Genomic DNA, 19,595 nt, shown 5'->3' with positions numbered 1-19,595 from the left:
CTGTCGTGGTAACTGAAATCTGCTTTTGAGGAGTCGTTAGTTTTCCCCTCTGACCATGTTTCCAGCTTCTTTATTCCTGTTATTGCAAATTAAGCTTGATCCATTTTGTTGTTGTTGCGCGCTCGGTATTTCGAATCTGCACGTAGCAGAAGTACATCCAACATAACTATACGAGACTGTAGTTATCAAGCATATAGCAGTGTGATAAAAAGCTATATTTTAATTATCCAAAATGAATTATGCACCTGTAAACTCAGCATTGTGTTGCCGTGGCAACCAAACACACAAACATGTGCAGTGTGGCGGTGGTCTTTTCCCCTTTGGTAGTCAGCCTCGTGACTCACTCTATGCGAGAGTGTTTGCACGGGGGAGTGCACCGCCATTGAGAGAGAAGCACATGGGACTCTCCTCTGTTTGGCTTGACTCATTTCCAGAGGGATGACCGGGGGCAGTCCACCCTGAACAGGGACGTCGGACCCCGTTCACAAGAATCCACTCAAGTCTGCCCTCGAGGGTGTTGCAATGATCAGAATTCCAGGAAATATAGGGAGTTGTCAATATTGTAAGTTGGAATTGACTTTATCTCACTCCTTCTGGTTCTCCTCCATAAATATTGCCGGTATCTTTTAATATTACCATATCTTTCTATCGACTGGCTGTGGCATGTTCATTATTCATCAAACGCATACTTCTGCAGAAATCCAGAGCTCCCTCGATGGGTACCACTATGAAACATACGTTTTTTTCTCAGCATTAGTGGCCTGTTGGAGGAGCTGAGGAGCTGTCCGACCTCAGATAACCCCCCCTCTGTCAACATGCACTCTCTATTCTTCACCACTTAAGCTCACACTTCTTCTTTTTTTCACACTTGATAAAAACAGAGGCCTATTTGCTGTGTTCATGACCACACGCGCACACACACACACACAATCACTACAAGACCGGATCGCAGTCAAGTTCTGCTCCAAGTGTGAACCATGCGCTCGGCTATTGCAGTGTGCGGCGTTCTTAGTTGGAGCTGAGGTACCTCTTTGTCTGATATGACCACTTTCTGGTTCTTTTGTGCACGTCTGGTGTTTTACAGAATCTGATTGAATCTGAGCGGTGAAGCGGTCACGTTTACAGTGACACGTAAGGGAGAACTCTTGTTAAAAATGTGGAGTAGTTCTGCAGGCGCTCCCCATCCCTTATATGTCAATGTTTGTAAAAGGCTGACAATCGGAGGGGGAGGGGGGGGGGGAGGCGAGTGGACGCGGGAGTGTTAAGTTTACTGCGTTCGTTATCAAACTCGGAGCCAATCTCTCTCTTGGGGGGGGGGGGGGAGACGCATAACTGACATTCAGCCCGAGATACTGAACAATGTTGCATCTGGAAGGGCGTCAAATGTTTCCCCTCTGACGTTACAGTTTGGTGCGACTTATCCCCGCGCTGGGCCGCACGGCGTAGAGTACACATACCAGCCGAGGAGGTACGTGATTGAGTTACTGTAACTCCATACGCGTGCCAACACGGATGGAGGAGGGCGCAGAAGCAGACGGGGGGTGAGGGCGGGGGGGGGGGGGGGCGCTCAAGGGATGTTTACGTTTCACCCAACTGAATTCCTGCAAGGTTTGTAAAGCGAAGAAGCATCGGAGATTCTGTGGCAAAAAAAATGGGGCTCTCGTACTTCACTCAATTAGATTCCACTCTCGTTGATTTTAAAGCATTGTGACGGTCGAGTCTTTGCAACGATCACCCTTCTGGGGCTCAAACCAAAACCCATTAGTTGAGATGAATAAACGCCTCAGCCGTTGTTACTGAACTCGACTTTGAGTGGGTGGATCTGGTCCCTGCGGGTCGGAGGGAAGGCCTCGCTCGCCTGCGTCACTCTTTGCCCGGGGATTTTCTCCCTTGTGTGTTAGGTTCCGACAGCTGCCGGTCAAAAGGCGGTTCGGAACTGTTCCCGCTACAGCGTCGGACCACTGAGCAGCGACTGGACGGAGTCGTCCAATAGCTGCCCTCCTACTGCGGACCGCCCCCCCCCCCCTCCCCCCTCCCCCCCTCATGCCCACATCCGTCTCTCCCGTTTTAGGGTTGGCGTATGTAAGTGCTGCATGAGTTTTTAACTACAACACAGGAATCACCAGATGCCAGTAACACTGAATTAGGTGAGCAAATCTGATAGGAGGAGAACTCTCAGGAAGAACAAGGACACGGGGCGGGGGGGGGCTCAGACAGGAAGAAAGGGAGATTGGAGGTAAACACAGACTGTTTGTTTGTGTGCGGGTTTTTAAGTTTTAAGCCGTGGTCTTGTCATCACGCTTTAATCAGACGCCACACAGCGTGGTGACAGCAGAGGGGTAAACGAGCCCTGCCGCCTCCAATACGCTGAATACACAAAAGATGGACTGCGACGCGAGTGTGGTTGGAGTTGACAATATAACAATGAAATGAGCCAGTGGAAAAGGGAAGGATTTCATTCTGAAAGTCACTGCAATATTATCTTAAGTTATGCACAAAATCCCGCTGTTTGTGGAACATGTGTTTGATTACGTCACTCCATTGCTCAGTTGGAAATGAGGCGTGTCAGCAAACGCTGCCACTAAAATAGCACCTCGAGGAGCAGAAAAGGCTCATGTCATTCTGACATTACATGAAATCAAATGCTCACGATATTCCAAATATCCCGTGACATTCAATTTGTTATGATGAAAGTGAGCGCGTCGCCATTCGTGACGACGCACAAAGTGAAAGGCCGAATATTGCAACTCTGACCAGCTCTGTTTTTCATATTGTTCCGTGCTTCCTGCTCAAGCCCAATGTATCGTATTCAGTCAGACCACAGAGCTCCCAGTCATCCTCACCCCCCCCCCCCCAGTGTGATTCAGCAGGAACGACGGCAGTACCGCATCTGGGCGTCAGTGTCGCTCTGCTGTCCAGCCGCTCCTCTTTTCATGGGCAATGTGAAGAATTTGTCTTTCTTTGCATTGTCCTCCATGTGCCAGCCTTTGTGGCTGACCTCTGAACCCCTGGTTTGCAGTAAATGCCTCTCTGGCCTTATCTCCACTCCCTGATGTGCAGAATCCTGCGGGGCGGTCTCGAGGTGGTAGTAGAGTGTTGAGTCGATCCAAGATTTTACTTATCAGCACCGGGGCCACTGTGCGAGAGGTTGAGAGGGTTGGGATGGAAAACCACATTGGCCATCGTGTGTCCTATCAGTCCGTCTCCAGCTGCCTCTCTCTCTCTCTCTCTCTCTCTCTCTGTCTTTACGTTGCTACTCAACGGATTCCTGCTTAGTTTCTTTCAGTTTCTCCCCGTAATAGATCATCTTAACCGCCCGACCGTGCAGCGGCCAAACGTCCCTCTTGAGAGAACTCGAGAGTTTGGGCACCGGTCCAACAGCAGCGGCGTGAGCTGGTTCCCACGAACGTTTTGTGTTCGGTCCAAACTCAGCGCCCCCCCACCCACCCCCACACCCCAGTTTGAAACAACCGGAGATGAGGTGATAAAGGTTCCATATGGTCGAGCTAAAGGGATTTAATTTAGATTTAGCAACAAACCCACTGTATACTACTAGCTCAACACTAAAGTATAAAGTCAAAACAACTAGCAACACAATGAGCAGGATGTCTGTGCTCAGGTGTTGTCGGTTACAAAAACATATTTGAAAGGACGGCAAATGTTAGACTCTTTGCTAGAAACACGACTCCTGAACAATAGTCATGCTGCTATGTTTCTACTTGATGTGTTTTGAGGCTACTTCTGCTACATGTTAGCGTAGCAAATTTTTGATGCTATGTCGGGGATGTTTTTGTTTTGCAAAGATAATACAAAACAAAACAACAGATTTATATATGCCTTTACGGACTGTACATGATATTATGTGTTAATACACATAATACGTGACATTTACCACCTTTCTCCTTCAACGACGCACTCTCTGTGTAAATACAGCACAGAGCCAGAAACCCTCGGCAGCCGATACACAAGTCTCATGTCAGAAATATAAAATAACGCGGGGCATTTTCTGCGGGGAGAATTCCAGAGTAACTCCCCCCATAAGCAGGGGTGGCAGAGGAGGTGAAAGAGGAAGGCCTATTTGTGTCTCATTCCAGCAGAGACCCGTAACCTCGAGAGAAAGTGGTGTTCATCCTGTTTAAGTGAGTTGGAAGGGGAAAGCAAAGGAGACGCGGAGGGGGGGGGGGGGGACAACGCTAAACTGTGCACTATCTGTCAGTATGTCTAATCACAAGGTGATGAGAGCAGCAAGTCTTTTGATGTTAGCTGGACAACAGAGGACCATTCTTTGCAGTGCTGGGGCTTAGGAATGTGCCTGGGCACAGGAGTGGGACGACACGCACACACACACACACACACAATGCATTTAAGAAGCCTTGGCAGAGACCTTCTGCCATTGACCCTGTCCTGAGGTTTTTCAGTTAAACACAATTCGGGTTGCAAAGCAGTGGGAGTTAACCGTCACAAGGACTCAATATAGTTGTAAAACATTTCCCTTAAAGCAAAGTTCAAGTTGCACACAGACTCAGAGAGGCCGCCCCCCCCCCCACAGTACGAAGTAACGAAACCACTGCAGTTACGAGAGAGATGTTGTCATGCATTTAATGCTGCAGCCACTGATGGTTTGGAGATGGATTTGAGTAAAGCTTGGAGGACATCTCAGCTCTCATTACCATGTGAGTCCAGGTAGCGTCTGTCTTCAACATATCCACTCACTGGTCCCACTCAATCAAAAGGTTCTTGGTATAAACAAGGTTATCAAACAAAAGAGACCTAAAGAACTACCGCGATTAAGTAAGATTAAGTTTTGTATTGTAGTCCGACGAGAGCATGACTCCTGAACTGTGATGGGTTCTCTGCTTAGCTCTGATACTGGTGATCCACTTAACATGTACCGCCCTGACAACGTTTAACCCAAACAGTACTGGTCCTTCTAGCAAATGCGTTACATTCCACAGTGGAGCCAAAGGTCGCACAGGAAAATCCTTCGGAGTGGGAGGGTTCGGTCATGAAGTGTGACCGTGTTTATGTGTGTTCAAGGTTTGTTCAAGCCACATGTTTGAATGTGTGGATTTAAGTCAACTCAGGTCCAACCTCTCCCTGCACTGTAGCATGAAGGCTTGAAGGGGGCGGGGGGGCGGGGGGGGAGGGGAGCCAATGAGAAGTGAGTAGTGTGAGGCCTATACGATCGGTGCAGGGTTTAACATGTAACTTAGGAGTGGTTTTGTTCAGCTCCTCCTATGGGTGAGGCGGTGAGCGATGGGTCATCAGAGCAGGATGGTGGAAAATACAAACGTCCTTCATATTTCTCTGTGCAAAAATTGACCTAAAATTGAGCGTATGCTTTGATTCAAATCAGTTTACACCAACGGATCCCAATGAGCCTTCAGAAAGGTTTCTTAAGCTTATATAGGCTATTTGTTTGGGGATTACTGTCACATGTGCTATCAAGACTGTTTGTGTTGCACTGGGCCTGTTGCCAACTTAGTGTAACATGATATATGTGATTCGGGTGAATAGTCACATTAAATTAAGGTTACTGCTTTTTATGGCGTTGATACAGCAAGCCCTTCAAGTGAGGTAATGGAGTGAAAATGTCAGAATGTATAAAGTGATGGCTTTTTTATGACGTTGTGTAATTAACAGAAGGTGTGAGCGTGTATGCTTCTAAAGTCTAACAAAGCTTTTGTTATGTTATTTGGAAATTATACCACAAGAGTTTCCGGGTTAAAGGTTAGTAATGAGTAATCACCATGGTATTATTTTCGGATACCCACATATATTTAAATCTTTATTCATTTTTAAACCCTTAATCTACCCATAATGTATTTACTACTCAAAAGTATGGTAATCCATTGATAATCAGAATAAAAGATCATGCCTGTAAAATGTTGTAATTTTTGTTTTGGTCAAATCACCCACAAACACCCTCAAAATCACTCCGAAACCGCTAAGTCAGCAATATTTTTTTCCCTCTGGTCCACCAAGGCTTGATTTAGGTGTAGCCCACCAGACGAGGCATGCTGGGAAAGCTCTTGCGGATGCTCATGCACTTTTCCTGGTCCAGGAAGAGCGAGTTGGCCTTGATGGACAGGTCGTGCTCCAGGGTCACTTTGGTCCTGACCAGAGTCTGCAGAGTGTTCTGAGCCTCCATCAGCCTCTCCTGGAGCTTGTGAATGGTGTCCTCGATCTCCCTCACCTCACCCACAAGTCTAAACGAAGGAAGGACAAAGAACGCGGCTCACTGTTAAAGTGGCTGGATGGAGGAAGAAGTGAAGGAAACCGTGTCAGACCCACGGTCGTGCAATGTTTTTCAGTTAAAGAAATATTGGGGTCAAAGATAAAAAAACAACTTCAAATCACTAAGATGACTCATTGATATCCATTATGTCTCAATTATACGTAGATCTTAGCTAACTTCAAATGACTAAGATGACTCATTGATATCCATTATGTCTCAATAATAATAATAACACTTAAAAAACAATATATTGTACCCCCGAGGTCTATCACACTTCAAAAAACGAATCGCACGTACTGTACTGCATGTATTTTATCAAAGATATTCAAGTTAAAATGTTTTCAAACCGTTATTATTTACACAAATTCTGTGTTGTCTATTTTCTGGGAGGAAATGTCTCTGGTAACAAATTACATTTCATTTTACAAATGCATTTGCTACAGCACCTGTGGTGCGGGTTGTCCCTGCAGAGCTCCATGTTGGGCCTGCGGGTCCTCTCCTCCAGCCTGGTTTGGGCCACTTTCAGTGGGCACTCCTTGTCTCTGAGTGCCTTCTTCAGAGACTCGATCAGCATCTCTGTCTGGAAGATCTCCTGCAGAGTCTGTGTGATGAAACAGGACAAGATGCGGGACGAAGTGCCCGGAAAAAGGAAAGCATCTTTAAATCATGGTAATACGACAGCTGTGTCTCATTCATGAAAAAAGGAGGTCAGTCGGCTGAGGGGGGGGTGTTATTCAGGGTACAGGAGGAACTATTGACGAGAGAGGGGAAAATAAATAGGAGTCTCAAGAGCAGAAGCATCAAACAAGAAAACACTGTGCACTGCCCGCTTTGGATCAGCTGGACACAGTGCTGCACAGTGGCCGGGTCTGTCTGAAGCCATTTGATGTAATTCAGTTCCAGCGAATCACTACTGCTCACAACAGTGAAAGAGGTTTATTAAGGACTGTGTGTCTCGCACCACAGCTGCTGTCAGTTGTTCGAACCCCATCCGACAGCTGATGTGGATTCGCTGTTAAACCCCCCTGCAATTAACCCAGAGAACAATGAGATCCAGTGTGCAATATGGCAAAGGCAATGAAAGGGGGCATTTATTACCATTCCTTCCTTTTGACAGGAATGTTTTAAAGTAAACATGCACATAATCCCCAGCAGGCCACGTGGCAAGCAATGCAGATGTATCTTCTATTTCATGCACGGGACATTCTTCACAGAGTTCCAGCACAGGTTCTGTTTGTGCTGCGTGAAGAAAATAAGAGAATAACACATGATCTATTCCTAGTAAGTGACAGATGTAGTTAGAGGGCGAATGGATTCAACCCAGAGGCACGTGATTGCCACTTCTTCATAGTGAAGAAACATCAAATGAAGGGGGGATAGATAGGTACTCAATCATCACGTCAAGGGTCTGGACCAAAAAACATATCAAAGTTGTGCTTCCTTTTTCTGAAATGTGTTGACGAGGCGCACACCTTGGCCAGGTGCGTCTGCAGGCTGTTCTTAGCGTCAGCGATTTCTGACACGCGGTTTGTGAAGGCCACGTTGGCGTTGTTGAACTGGTTCCACATTTCGTTGGAGGTGGTGCTCAGCAGGATCTCTATCTCGTCCCTCAGCTTCTGGGAGGCAGCTCGCTCGCTCTGGGAGAGCAGGATGTTGTCGTCGGTGAACTTGGACCACGTGTCTGGTAGAGAGAGCCTGACATGGTGAAAAGATGAGACTCCTCACTGTCTTTGAAATGAGATTTTGGCTGTGCTAATGTGGTTCGATGGAATGCAACATCAGTCTCTTATTCTTCTTCTTCTTATTTTCTTAGTCTTTTATTTGGTCCACCACCAAATTCCAGCCTAAAATATCTCCACAGCTATTGGATGCGTCACGGTTTGGTTCTCCTTCCTGTTTTATTTTGTAGTTTCTTGTCTCTCATGTCTCTGGGTAACTTCACTTCCTGCCTTGTCTTGTGATTGCCTGATTGTTTCCACCTGTGTCCAATCACCTGCACCTCCCTAGTGTATTTAAGCCTTGTGTGCCTGTTGTCCCTTGTCGCGTCATTGTCTATGTTACCCGTCGTCGTTGGTGCACCTTCCTGGTTTTTTGGTTTGAATAAAGAGCACCTGTTCGTGTACTCTGCGTTTGAGTCCTGCCTTCCGCCAGCACCAGCTACGCACCCTGACAGGATGGGGTTCTTCTAACAGATCTTCACAATTCTAAGAAGATGAAGACCATTGAGTTGTCTTTTGCATTTTTTAATTGAAACATAGTAAACACATCTCTCAAATACACATCTAAATACAAATCTAAAGCAATTTCCATCAGCTTCCTTCGTTGTTTTTTTTTAGCATTTTCTTTGTTATTGTTAGGCTACTTGTCAATTTGAGTGTGTTAGCATGCTGATGTTATCAGTTAGCTTGAGGCACCATTGGGTCTCGGTAGCCGCAGCTTCAATGAGCTCCCAGCCTTGATGCGGTACAAACCCATTATTGTGGGTTTATTCCTAGTTTATGAACTAAATGGAACAGCAATCAATTTGGTTTTCAAAGAATGTCAAAAACATTTTTGCAATTGACAGTTTAACTGAAAAACCTGACATGCCAATCTGGTTCTAAACATAGGAAGTTGTGTGCAGCTGTTTGACTTTAGAATGGATCTCATAAATCTGTACTCACGAGGGGTCAAGTCTATCAATCCCCCTGTAGTAGCCGATGGCGTCGGATGTGTTTCTCAGATGGTGACACCTTCCATCGATCCTCTGAGCTGTCACTTTGTCGCTCATGTCCCTTTCCAATTCATGCTGGGCTGCTCGGTTCGACCTAAGGAACCACACAGATCGACACGGACCCAAAACTATAAATCAAATGTCCTTCTTCCATAGAATCAGATTTCAGAAATTCATTTCTCAGACTCACGCCAGCTGAGCGATGGCTCCGTCCAGATGTCGCCTCATCCTTTCCTGACATGATTTGATGACTTCCACTTCCTTGTTGCGATGCAGGTAAACCATATCTGCTTATTTGTTTTCCAGTGTTGCTATCAGAAGTCACGCATGCTTTAATTTTACCTTTATGAGATTTTTCTCCACGTGGTCGTGCACCAGATCGATGGACATCCGCTTCTCTCTGTGGTACAAACACTCTTGAGACACCTATTGACAGAGTGATCATGATTAAATTAACTTGAGCTGGTCATCAAAATTCAGCCACATCTCCATTGTAGGTGAGAGGGAATATGTGTAGGGCAGTTTAAGTCCCTGTGTGCATATGTAGTGCAGTGTATCGGCTGCATTCTCCAGTTACAGTTACCCGGAGGAGTCTCAAAGAAAGCTTTTTGCCATATGATCTTGGCTGAACGAGGTGTCCATGTCATTAGATCTCCTGCCAGATAAAGTTGACTCACTCCGGGTGAGCCACATGACCACCAGAGAACACGGTACCTAATTAAGACTTCATCCCAGCGACAGCATTGTTGCGTTTTAAAGTGTCCTCCATGACCAGTTAGACACTGTTGCTACAACTAAACACAAAGCCTAGTCAAAACTGTTTCACAACAGATACTGTGGCGCACCCTGAGATATGATACGCATCAATGTTATTGTGACCACCTGACCCAAATATGAAGATTTCAAGGCAAGTGTATATTGTCCTTGTTGAAGTGTCAACATTTCCGGCAAAATGTTCCAATAACAAGACCCACAATTCGAATAATACTTAACAAAGAGGAGAAGTTCAAAGTAACACACACACACACACACACATTTTTTCCTTCTGCCCTCACCTGAAGGGGCCCCTCAGTCTCGGCCAAGGCTCTCTCCAGCCTCCTCTTGACCTCATTGAGGGCCGCTATCTCCGTCACCATGTTGTCTATCTCGTGGCTCAGCTCAGCCCTCCAGAAGACGATGTCATTGAGCCGCTCGCCAATGTTCTTGCTGGTTTTCTCCTGGGTTAGTCTGGTGAGCTGCTCCTTATCCTGCATCATCCTGATGGTGTCTCTGCGAAGTCTCTCTGCGCTTTTCCGGGACGACTCAGACTCCCTGTAGTTGCTCATGTTGGACTTGTGCCAGTCTTCTGGAGTGTAGCGGGTGGACAGCGGTGTCCTGTTGGACGGGTAGAACATAGTCTTGGATCTAACCAGATCTAAATTCTCTCGCTGTATAGAAGACGGTGTCGGGACAGTGCTGCTGCTTTTGTAATAGCTGTTGGTCCTCCACAGGTTGTCACTGGGATTCATGGCCAACGCTGCCTGAGGGTTGCGATAGCTGGATGCCATGGTGGAGATGGCAGGCAGGAAGTGGCTGGTCTTTGGCCGAGCATATGTGGCCGCCAGAGTGGAGCCCATCAGCTCCATTTCACGGGGCTCCTGCTTTTCTAGGTGCACAAAATCACATTTTAAAACAGGTATTCATACTGTCTTCAATTTGCAGGTCTATAAATTGCTTTTACATTTAAATACAGATATTTTATCATACAACACACATATTTTATTGACATGTCGATCAGGCATAGAATACCACACACTAGCTTTGAGTTGTATCATTAGAGTTGCTCATAGGTAAAATAAATAAACAATCCAAACAAAAACAAAAAAAGGTCTTACCAAGAAGAACAAATGTGTCCTCGGTCTGGTTGCAGGCAGGCTACCTCTCAGCTGTGCTTACCTGGAAGGGAGCTCAAGAACGCACCAAAGGTATCCGCTGACATGCATAATAGACGTGTGCCAATCATTCATTCAGCCAGCCAATGGTGTTTCACAGTCCTCTGCAGCAGGATCGGGGGCCCATCCAAGATTTCTGTCGTCACAGAAGCCGTTGCCAATGGTTACTGACACTACCACTCTACCTGGCCTTTTCAGATTAAAGGTGGGCTTTTACTTTGTTCAAAAAAATATAATGTCAGTGTTTTCCTGTTTTCTGATTGGCCTCCTGCCCATTCAAGCACGCAAAACAAATCCTTGGTACAATAGTTCTAAATTACTGCGGTGAACTTCTCAATATGACCCCATGGACTTGATGCCGCATTGCAAATTGTTTCCTGTTTCCTGGTTATTAGCTGCAAGTTGACCTTTTCAAAGGCTTTTCTACCATCACATTTCTTGTTCGAAGGTGAGCAATCTGAGCTTTGTCTTCAAAGCAGAGGAGTTCAGTTGGTTGCCAGGCAGCGTCAGACAGCTCACCCTCGCCCCGAGAAGCACGGCGTCTGTATGGATTACAGTCGCCTGTTTAATGATTCATGCCACAGGAAGAGTCCACACAAACCCCCGGAGCACAGAGTAATAATCTGTGTTGTGTTATCTACTATTACAAGTGAGGATCATTTACACTTCTCTGTTCTGAAGGGGTAGCTGGACAGATGGTAGGCCTGGTTTCCACTTCTGAGACAAGCGAACCTGTAGCCAGGAGTTGCACAGCTGGTCTTTCCTTTTGTCGCAGACTTTGACAACGTGCACACACATTATGGATTTTGCATACTGTAGCCCCTGGTTTCTATGCTAAAAATGAATAAAACATTTCCAGAGTCAGGGTAGAGAAGAAGGCAAGGATTTCCGTGATTACGTATGATAATTATGAGGGACAGATACTAGATGAAAGGAACATGGAAAATACTCGCTGAATCTCACCAAACAAGCAAAATATACAGATGGAACATCTGCTATGTTATGATCTATTTCTGAATATGACAGCTCACATTATGCTTTTTCTCTTCTAATTAAAACTCAAACTATATTTTCTTCTGTGAAAGTTACTCTCAAGTTAATCTATACTACCAATAGTGCCCGGCTGACATTACATTGTTCCGGCTCCTGTTCTGAATGTTCATCTGTTTTAATGTATTGTCATAAACATGGAGGTTTAGATTTAGAACGGAATGACATGTCATTGCTCCACCCCCGCAGCCTGCATGCTTCTACCGCTGTGACCTCAGCAGCTAAAAATACTCCCCCAAAAAGCATGAAAATCTAGCCCTCCAATGAAATTCCTCCCCCTGCTGCAGCTGTAAATGTGCTTTCCAGTCGAACGCCTCACTGGTCCCAGAACGTGTGGGAAATGTTAGCGGGTCCTATATATACATACTCCTGCACAGTGACCCCCGAGAGGTGTTGTGAATTACTGCATAGTGGAAATGTCTGAGGGAGCAAGCATGCCGTCCACTCCACTTAGAGCCCGGTGACACTAAATTGACTGTACACTGTAAAAAGAAATCTGTTGAAAAAACAATGAAATACTGGCAGCTGTGGTTGCCAGAACTACACAGAAAATGACAGCGTCAAAGTATTAGACATAATGGGATGTTTTCTGGCAGTTGTAAATTTCACAGTTCAAAACCGTTATTTGTTTACGGTAATTTACTTTAAAAACAATATACAGTGAAATACTGGCAGCTGTAGTTGCCAGAATGTCACCGTAAAAACAGATTGCGGGGGGAGAGACAGAGTGACACAAACCATTCAAAGTCCCATCCACACTAGAGTGACCAATTAACCTAATGACACAGACACAGAGTGGAATCAAAACCAGGATATTCGTGTCATGAGGCAATAGTGCTAACCACCACTCCACCATGCCACCAGTAAAGGCCAATAACTTTTAAAGGTTATTTGCCGTAAACAAAGTTTTGAACTGTGAAATTTACAACTGCCAAAAAGTTTGGTGTTTTACCGTATTTTTTTAGTAAAGTAAAATTACTGTAAACAAATAACTTCTGAATTGTGAAATTTACAGTTGAACAAACATCTCATAATGTCTAATACGTTGACGCTGTCATTTTTACGGTGGAGTTCTGGCAACCGCAGCTGGCAGTATTTTACCGTATTTTCAACAGAATTATTTTACAGTGTAGCAATGCTCTTAGGGATGAAAATACAATTGGAGCTTTCTGATCAAATGTTCAATATCTGGGAAATTGTTCTCTTCTGGTGTGTGGTTTGGTGTCATTATTTCTATAATTCATGTAGTGTGGTTTGGCTGGGGGTTTTTGGCTTGGATGGGACACTTTAGGACAGAGGCCACCAACTAAATGATGCACTGGACCTCCTGTCAGTGCTCTCAGGTGACTGCACAGAGGGGCTTGGATTTCATCGATCAGTAAGTGACAAAGGAGTTTGGACTTTTCTCTTTCTGAGATATGTATGTTTTTACGTTCATGTCCATATTGTACAAAATGAATACTGAAAGACGCAAACCGCACCAGACATTTACATATGTCTTCAAAACCACTTATCACTTGTATTTATGTTGGAGCGCTCCCCAATCAATGACTTACAGTAGTTCACCCTTGTGACACCAAAGGCCTCAGCATCAATCTCCAGACGTCACAAAAATTGCCAAATATAAACACAAGCCACCAGGCAGCCTCCTGCAACCCTGCACCAAAGCAAACATCTGGTTTGTTAGTTTTCACCCAAGAATTGTTGTACTTTCTCTCTGATGAAGAATCAAGTGACCTCAACCTCAAAAATGTCATTATTTCTCGCTGTATACACACTCACAGGAACCCTAAGGTCTTAACACAGCCTTCACTTTTCTCCGCTGACCTTCAGCTTATCAGGTAAGAATAGACAAGCCGGGGGGGGGGGGGTCAGAAGTGTTGTCTAAACATGCACACCCAGGGAAAACAAGCGCTCGTCTGTTCCGTCTCCGGCCCCTGATGTTTTCACTACTACCACAAACCTCCACCCACCCACTTTCTATGTCAACCCGGCAAGCTTTCCTGCTCAATCCAGCGCTCCGGTCGCACCCCGCAGCTTCCCCTTTACTAAGATCAGTGGTCAACCATCTGATCACCTTATTAGAGATCTCCAGCAGAGGTAATGGCTCATCTAGCCGGGAAAAATCCCATGAGCCTCCTGGGGTTCCATCTTAGGTCGACAGCGGGCGCTTGAGGGAAAGCTGGTGTGTGACTGCGAATGGGAGCACCTCGTTCTGCTCTCAACGTGCTGCAGCTCACAGCAAACAGCGCGCACAGCTCTAACAGTGCAAAATGGGGAGAAAGAGCTGCCGCATGACCGGGGGGTGGTGGTATCGGGGGGGGAGGGGGGGTAAAGTGGTCGTGGTCCTTGGTTTGCCCCCCTCTGAATTGTTGTAACTTCCTGCGCTCGCATTCAGACAGAGCTGCAACATTGGGTTACTGATCTTGTGATTTTACAAGGACACCAACTTTGTTTGTATGGCGCTTTAGAAACAGGAATCCTTAGAAATCTAGATTTCAGGACGTAGTTTGCCATAGATGCAAAAAGGGGACCTCTCAATTGGAACACATTAAAACTTGATTTGGTACCAGTTCATTCTTTTAGCCACAGTCTCCAAAAAGGCTCTAATTTTATTGTTAATATGATAATTGTCACGGTTTGGGTCCTCTTCCTGTCTTATTTTGTAGTTTTCTTGTCACTCGTGTCTCTGGGTGAGCTTCACTTCACGTCCTGTCCTGTGATTGCCTGATTGCTTCCACCTGTGTCCAATCACCTGCACCTCCCTTGTGTATTTAAGCCCCGTGTGCCCGTTGTCCCTTGTCGCGTCATTGTCTATGTCTACCCATCGTTGGTGCACGTTCTTTAGTTTTGTGTTTGATTAAAGAGCACTCTGTTTCTGTCCTCCCTGCAAACTTCTCCAGCTGCCACCTGACAATAATTATGTAATTTTCAGAGCCGCCCAATGATAAAGATGCCATCAGTGTATATTTATAGTTGCTTGTGGAGAACAATGGTGGGGGCGGATAAGTAGCAAGATTCATTTGTGTATTTATCTATTGTGTAGTTTAGTGAGTTAGAATATATATACGTTGCATAGCATTACGGTAACTACTGTGTTTGCATTTTGACGTGTACATGTTTAGTGGAGAAGCCTTCCAGCCACTCTGGGCTCTATTATATTACCTGCACAAAGGAGGCAAATGGATACCGTATGAGGTACTTAGACGGAGGAAGTAGAGACAGACAGACAGGCAGGCAGCAGATGATGATGATGATGATGGATGTGTAGCCCTGTTTATGTTGTCTGGTCTCAAGCGATTATCTGTGAGCCAGCGTTAACACACAAAAACACACTGTTTTAGCCTTCCCTAATTCTGTTCCTCACATTAACAGCAATTAACCTCTCTCATGCTACCACTAAGGATAATGGATGGCTGGCTTTTAGAGTTTAGAGAGATGTTACAGAGTGAATTTTGCATTACGTGCAACAAAGTGCTTAAGAGAACGAGATGCAACAGATGTGCGGCTGGTGTGGCGTCCGAAGGTCATGCGGCAGCGTACAGGTGTGTGACGCGTGTGTGACAGGGACAGGCAAAGGGTGCATGGGCTTTCCTCCCCCCACCGCTGTGATCAAGGCTCCCAGTCGCAAAACTTCCCGAGTGGGACGGGGAGGGTCATGAATGCAGGGCTTTGTCCGGCCCGTGGTCATCACATTCCACTGGAGCCACTGTGTGGCGCGCAGCGGAGCGGAGGAGAGGGCAGGCCGGGGTCAGCACAGGTCACGGCAGCACAGGCCTGGAGGACGAACCCGGACCAGAATCTCCAAGCTCATGGCAAAGATACACGGGGATTGTCTGCCATTAATGTAGCGGAAGTAATTCATTAGGATTTGTGAAACGGTTTTCTGTCAATGCAACTGACTAAAGCTGTTCTAAAAAAGTGCTTCTACTGGTCACGGCAGGGGGAACGTCTCTTTGCGCACGATGTCCTCTGTGTTCTCGGTCTCTGACCGTAATGGAAGGTATGAGTCACAAGTATTGGCGGGGTGCCTGCTGCTGACACGGAGGAAACCCTGCAGCATATCTGTATTGCACGCAAAAGCCAAACTTTTGCTTTCCATTAACCTCTCCACTGTTGTGCCGGCGTCCTCACCGCATTACTTCACTTGGAAAACCCTCTTTTGATGCTTTGTTAGAAGTTGTTTTGCACAGCTGTCCAACAATTGAGTCAGCAATGGGTTTTGAGGCTGTAACTACTCATGGGCCTTTATAACACGGGGGGAGAGTATTAATGTTTTCGTGCTGACTCAGGGTTTGAATCACCATGGGCAGGCATATTTCTTCCACACACAGACCTCCGCCCCCAAATTAGGGAAAAGGCGGCTCGTGCGTGTCATAAAGGCAAGACGGGAAGGGGAATGATAGAAACTTGAGATGTTTGCGCGGTGACTCATGATCGTGCAAGTAAACGGCCTTTATCATGAGGAAAAGACCCTGCATTCCTCATGTTGGTGAGACTCAAGAGGGAGGGCGTGGAACAGGGCATGTCCAACATGTGGCCAGCTGATGTGAGCAACGCACCCAGCGTCAGAGCCTAAAGACGAGGAAGTTACGCGTGCGTGTCTTAATTCCTATGCTTCCCTTTATTGCTTTCTCACCCACTCCCTCAGCCCCCCCCCCCGTCTCCATGTTACGCCCCCATCATTTCCGTTAATCCCCTTTTGAATGTTCCATTTCGCCACAGTTCTCGCTGTGCCCTTTTTTTTATAGCCGGTTTATGGTCTATGTCCCCTCGCACAAAGAGGTGTCTGTCCGTGTTGATGGGAGACCGTGCACAGCTGGACCCTGGCAGCAATGGGAACAAGGGTTGGAACCCGGGACTGGGGCTACAGGGTCCAGATGGACTCTGTGGATGTGACGATTACTGACACACCATTAATAGCCTTCCGAACAAAGCGTTGTCTCACAGAGGAGACTTCAAAGTGTAGGCTGAAGCTTCTCATCTAATGCCCTACTAAAGTTGTGGCTGATGCGTTTATTGGAAAGCGTTTGGACATTTAACGTGGCGGTTCTTTTTTGTGACATGCCGGTGCAACATATGACTGCTGGAGTCTCTGTCCGCACAATAAGTGTCAAAAAGATGCCACAGGCTTATTTTGACTTGATCTTTGACACACACGAACTGTATAGGGACAAAAGGTATGCGGTGCACATACAGTCAACACACACACGGCTGAGGTTACCGGCATTCCCTAGTCGTACATTCTCTTTGCACACTGCCAAAGGTCATTGGGCATCAAGTGCGATATCAGATGGATTCAGAGGCATGTTCTCATGTTAAAGGCGCGCCCTGCTTTAACGTAACCCCGAACTTGGAGGACACACCGTAAACGTTTTTTTTATTTTTCCAAAGGCTGGATCGCGCTTTCTTCAGTTTGAGGTGTTACGACCCCGCCCTTCACCTGCTTGCCTGCTGGTGGCGGTGTCTTCCAGGGAGGTGCGTGGCAGATCGCGCACCCCTGCTCCCATATTACCTTTTGATTGTGGAGGGGATAAAACTCTGGTTTCCCCTCTCAACAGGCCGCCTCTTCCTCCAGGGGAGCGACTGCCTCTGGAGACGTTACTTTGGCCTCCCTTTTGTTGTCTTATCCAACGCATGCCAACCTTTTCTCCCCCCCCATTTGGACTATGATTTTCCCTTTTGTTTTGCACCTAGACTTTGTTTGTTTAGTTACCGTTATTGTAAAAGATTGAATACACTCTTGCAGTTAATTTCAGTGGGCTTGTTTTCTTTATGAACTGGCCGTAACAGAGTGCAGTGTGATTGTTGTCGTGTTGTCCTGAAATTGTACAGTGTGCACTTGATCACAATGTTTTTTGTTTTGCGTCGAAACACAACTAGATGCTCTGTCATTTGCACAAACACTCTGAATTATTTTCCAATGGCTCACTATTGCCAAACAAAAGGCGATGGAGTATTCAGATTTCCTGTTACAAGGCGGAGAAAGGCATTTAAAACCATGGCTTTTTTGTTCAGAGGCATTTTCCAACCCCTGCACCCTCCCCCTGCCTCTGAAATGCCAAAGGCATCTGGGTGACAGCTCCTCACAAGCTTTCAAATTGTTCCCCTTTTCTAAAATTTGGACTCCAGTAGAATGGGGCTTTTGTCAACTTGTTTCGCGGACTTGAGAGGAATTAATCTTTCCTGGCAGCTTAACCTTCGCATAGATGGACGCAGTGGGAACTCTTCATTTTGCCAGAGAATTCTGCCTTTCCCACCTTATTTTAAGATGTTGGATGTGTTGCAATCAGACCGTAGGTCATTTGTATGACATTCAGTCAGTGGGGAGGCCGGGATATCATAAATAGAGGCGGCATGTGGCAATTATGGCCACACGGTTCTCAATTTGGGCACCACACAGAGAGCTGAACTGTAAAAATGTCTTTGCAGCATTTAAAGTGCCAACTTCTTCCCCCTCTGTTAAATCAACCATGAAGTATATTACTTGCCCTTGTTAAAGTCCATGCTTACTCTTACTATGATGTTGTTTAAGTCTGTGTGCACGTATGGTGCTGCCATGTCAGGTGTATGCGCCACGTGAGGGAGGGGCCCGTGTTAGCCCTTGCATGGCTCTGGTGGATTTGCCATAGCTATCCAGCTTCATCTTGTGTGTTTGTGTGTGTGTGTGTGGACAGGACTGGCTGCAGCAGCTGGGAATGCACATTGACCTCAGTGGGAGGAGCCAAGGTCGCGAGAAGTGATGTCAAAAGATCAGACCTGCTGCACGGTGCCCGTAAGTCGGTAGCGAGAGGTAAAGCGGGCCCGCACCTAAAACCGAACGTATTTTCCCCTGAACCCTGTAGCTGAGCACATATTTTGTTGCTTCAATCTATTTCAATTGTGACGGACTTTCCCACATAGCCGACCCTCTTTTTGCTTTGTCTCTGAGACTTTTGGAGGACTCTTTTGTCTCCATTTTCAAGTCCATTTGTCACAAAAAAAAACAGATTTAGCCCTAAACGTCTGTTATTTCCGTCAGCAATCCTCTCTGTGAGTTCTGGGTCGGTGTGTAACACAGACCACTGTGGTGGACTCTTGGCTTGGCTTAACACAGTTCACAGACCACGCACGGGCCTCTGACCGCACCGCGCCTTTTCGCCCCAACTAGAGCGGTAAGCGGAGGAAGACCTTCCACGTGTTGCCGCTTTAGTCCCCCTTTCTTCTCATTTGCCCGGTGCAGGTCGTCACATGCTCGCGTAGTTGATGGTGGGCCTCTGAGGAGAGTTGCCTCACGTTGGAAAGCGTCTTCGCCCCCTCTCCCCCCCCGGACAGCTGCAGTCCACCGGCCATACGGCACACGGGCACGTGATGTGTGCATTTATTTGGTGGCAAGACTCAGTGTGGCGAGGTCATTTTGAGGGGTTGTTCCTCACCGTGAGTGAGCAGCGCCATTTCTGACAGTGCCACGGATCTGTGTGCATGGCCGTAGATGCATTTCCACAAGGATTCAGCCATTTTAGACTATTTATTTTTATTATATTTACTTATTACCCACTTACGTCAAATCCAAATAGAGTAACACAATTATTTGGATTGGATGACATTTGTTGCTTTATGACATTTAAGTCCAAATTGTTGATTTTTTATCTGCTAACCCAATGTTTTTAAGAGCTTGATCATA

The 19,595-nt window shown here is 46.3% G+C and overlaps 2 protein-coding genes across 2 annotated transcripts in view; one reads left to right on the top strand and one right to left on the bottom strand.

Annotated features, from left to right (window-relative positions):
- Positions 1 to 19,595, top strand: part of rpl38 (ribosomal protein L38) — a 420,537-nt gene that overhangs the window by 45,356 nt on the left and 355,586 nt on the right. The window lies entirely within an intron of this gene.
- On the bottom strand, positions 5,867 to 11,401 carry tekt3 (tektin 3). The gene is made up of 8 exons (XM_037464212.2): positions 10,826 to 11,401; positions 10,007 to 10,596; positions 9,294 to 9,377; positions 9,142 to 9,212; positions 8,902 to 9,045; positions 7,711 to 7,933; positions 6,685 to 6,839; positions 5,867 to 6,209 (listed from the first exon to the last, which is right to left on the bottom strand). The coding sequence occupies exons 2-8, from the start codon at positions 10,574 to 10,576 to the stop codon at positions 5,993 to 5,995; spliced, it is 1,464 nt and encodes a 487-aa protein (XP_037320109.2). The 5' UTR covers positions 10,577 to 10,596; positions 10,826 to 11,401; the 3' UTR covers positions 5,867 to 5,992.

The sequence above is a fragment of the Pungitius pungitius genome, chromosome 21 (genome assembly GCF_949316345.1).
Source record: "Pungitius pungitius chromosome 21, fPunPun2.1, whole genome shotgun sequence".
NCBI classification, from domain to species: Eukaryota; Metazoa; Chordata; class Actinopteri; order Perciformes; family Gasterosteidae; genus Pungitius; species Pungitius pungitius.
The sequence above is the reverse complement of the archived record's forward strand: the minus strand, read 5'-3'. Positions and strand labels throughout refer to the sequence as shown.

Excerpts from the sequence above, each read along its gene's own strand:
- tekt3 (XM_037464212.2), bottom strand. The coding sequence starts at position 10,576 with ATGGAGCTGATGGGCTCCACTCTGGCGGCCACATATGCTCGGCCAAAG. Across the intron at positions 9,378-10,006 it reads AGACTGAGGGGCCCCTTCAG|GTGTCTCAAGAGTGTTTGTA; the intron begins GTGAGGGCAGAA and ends CTCTGTCAATAG. Across the intron at positions 9,046-9,141 it reads GGAGCCATCGCTCAGCTGGC|GTCGAACCGAGCAGCCCAGC; the intron begins GTGAGTCTGAGA and ends GTGGTTCCTTAG.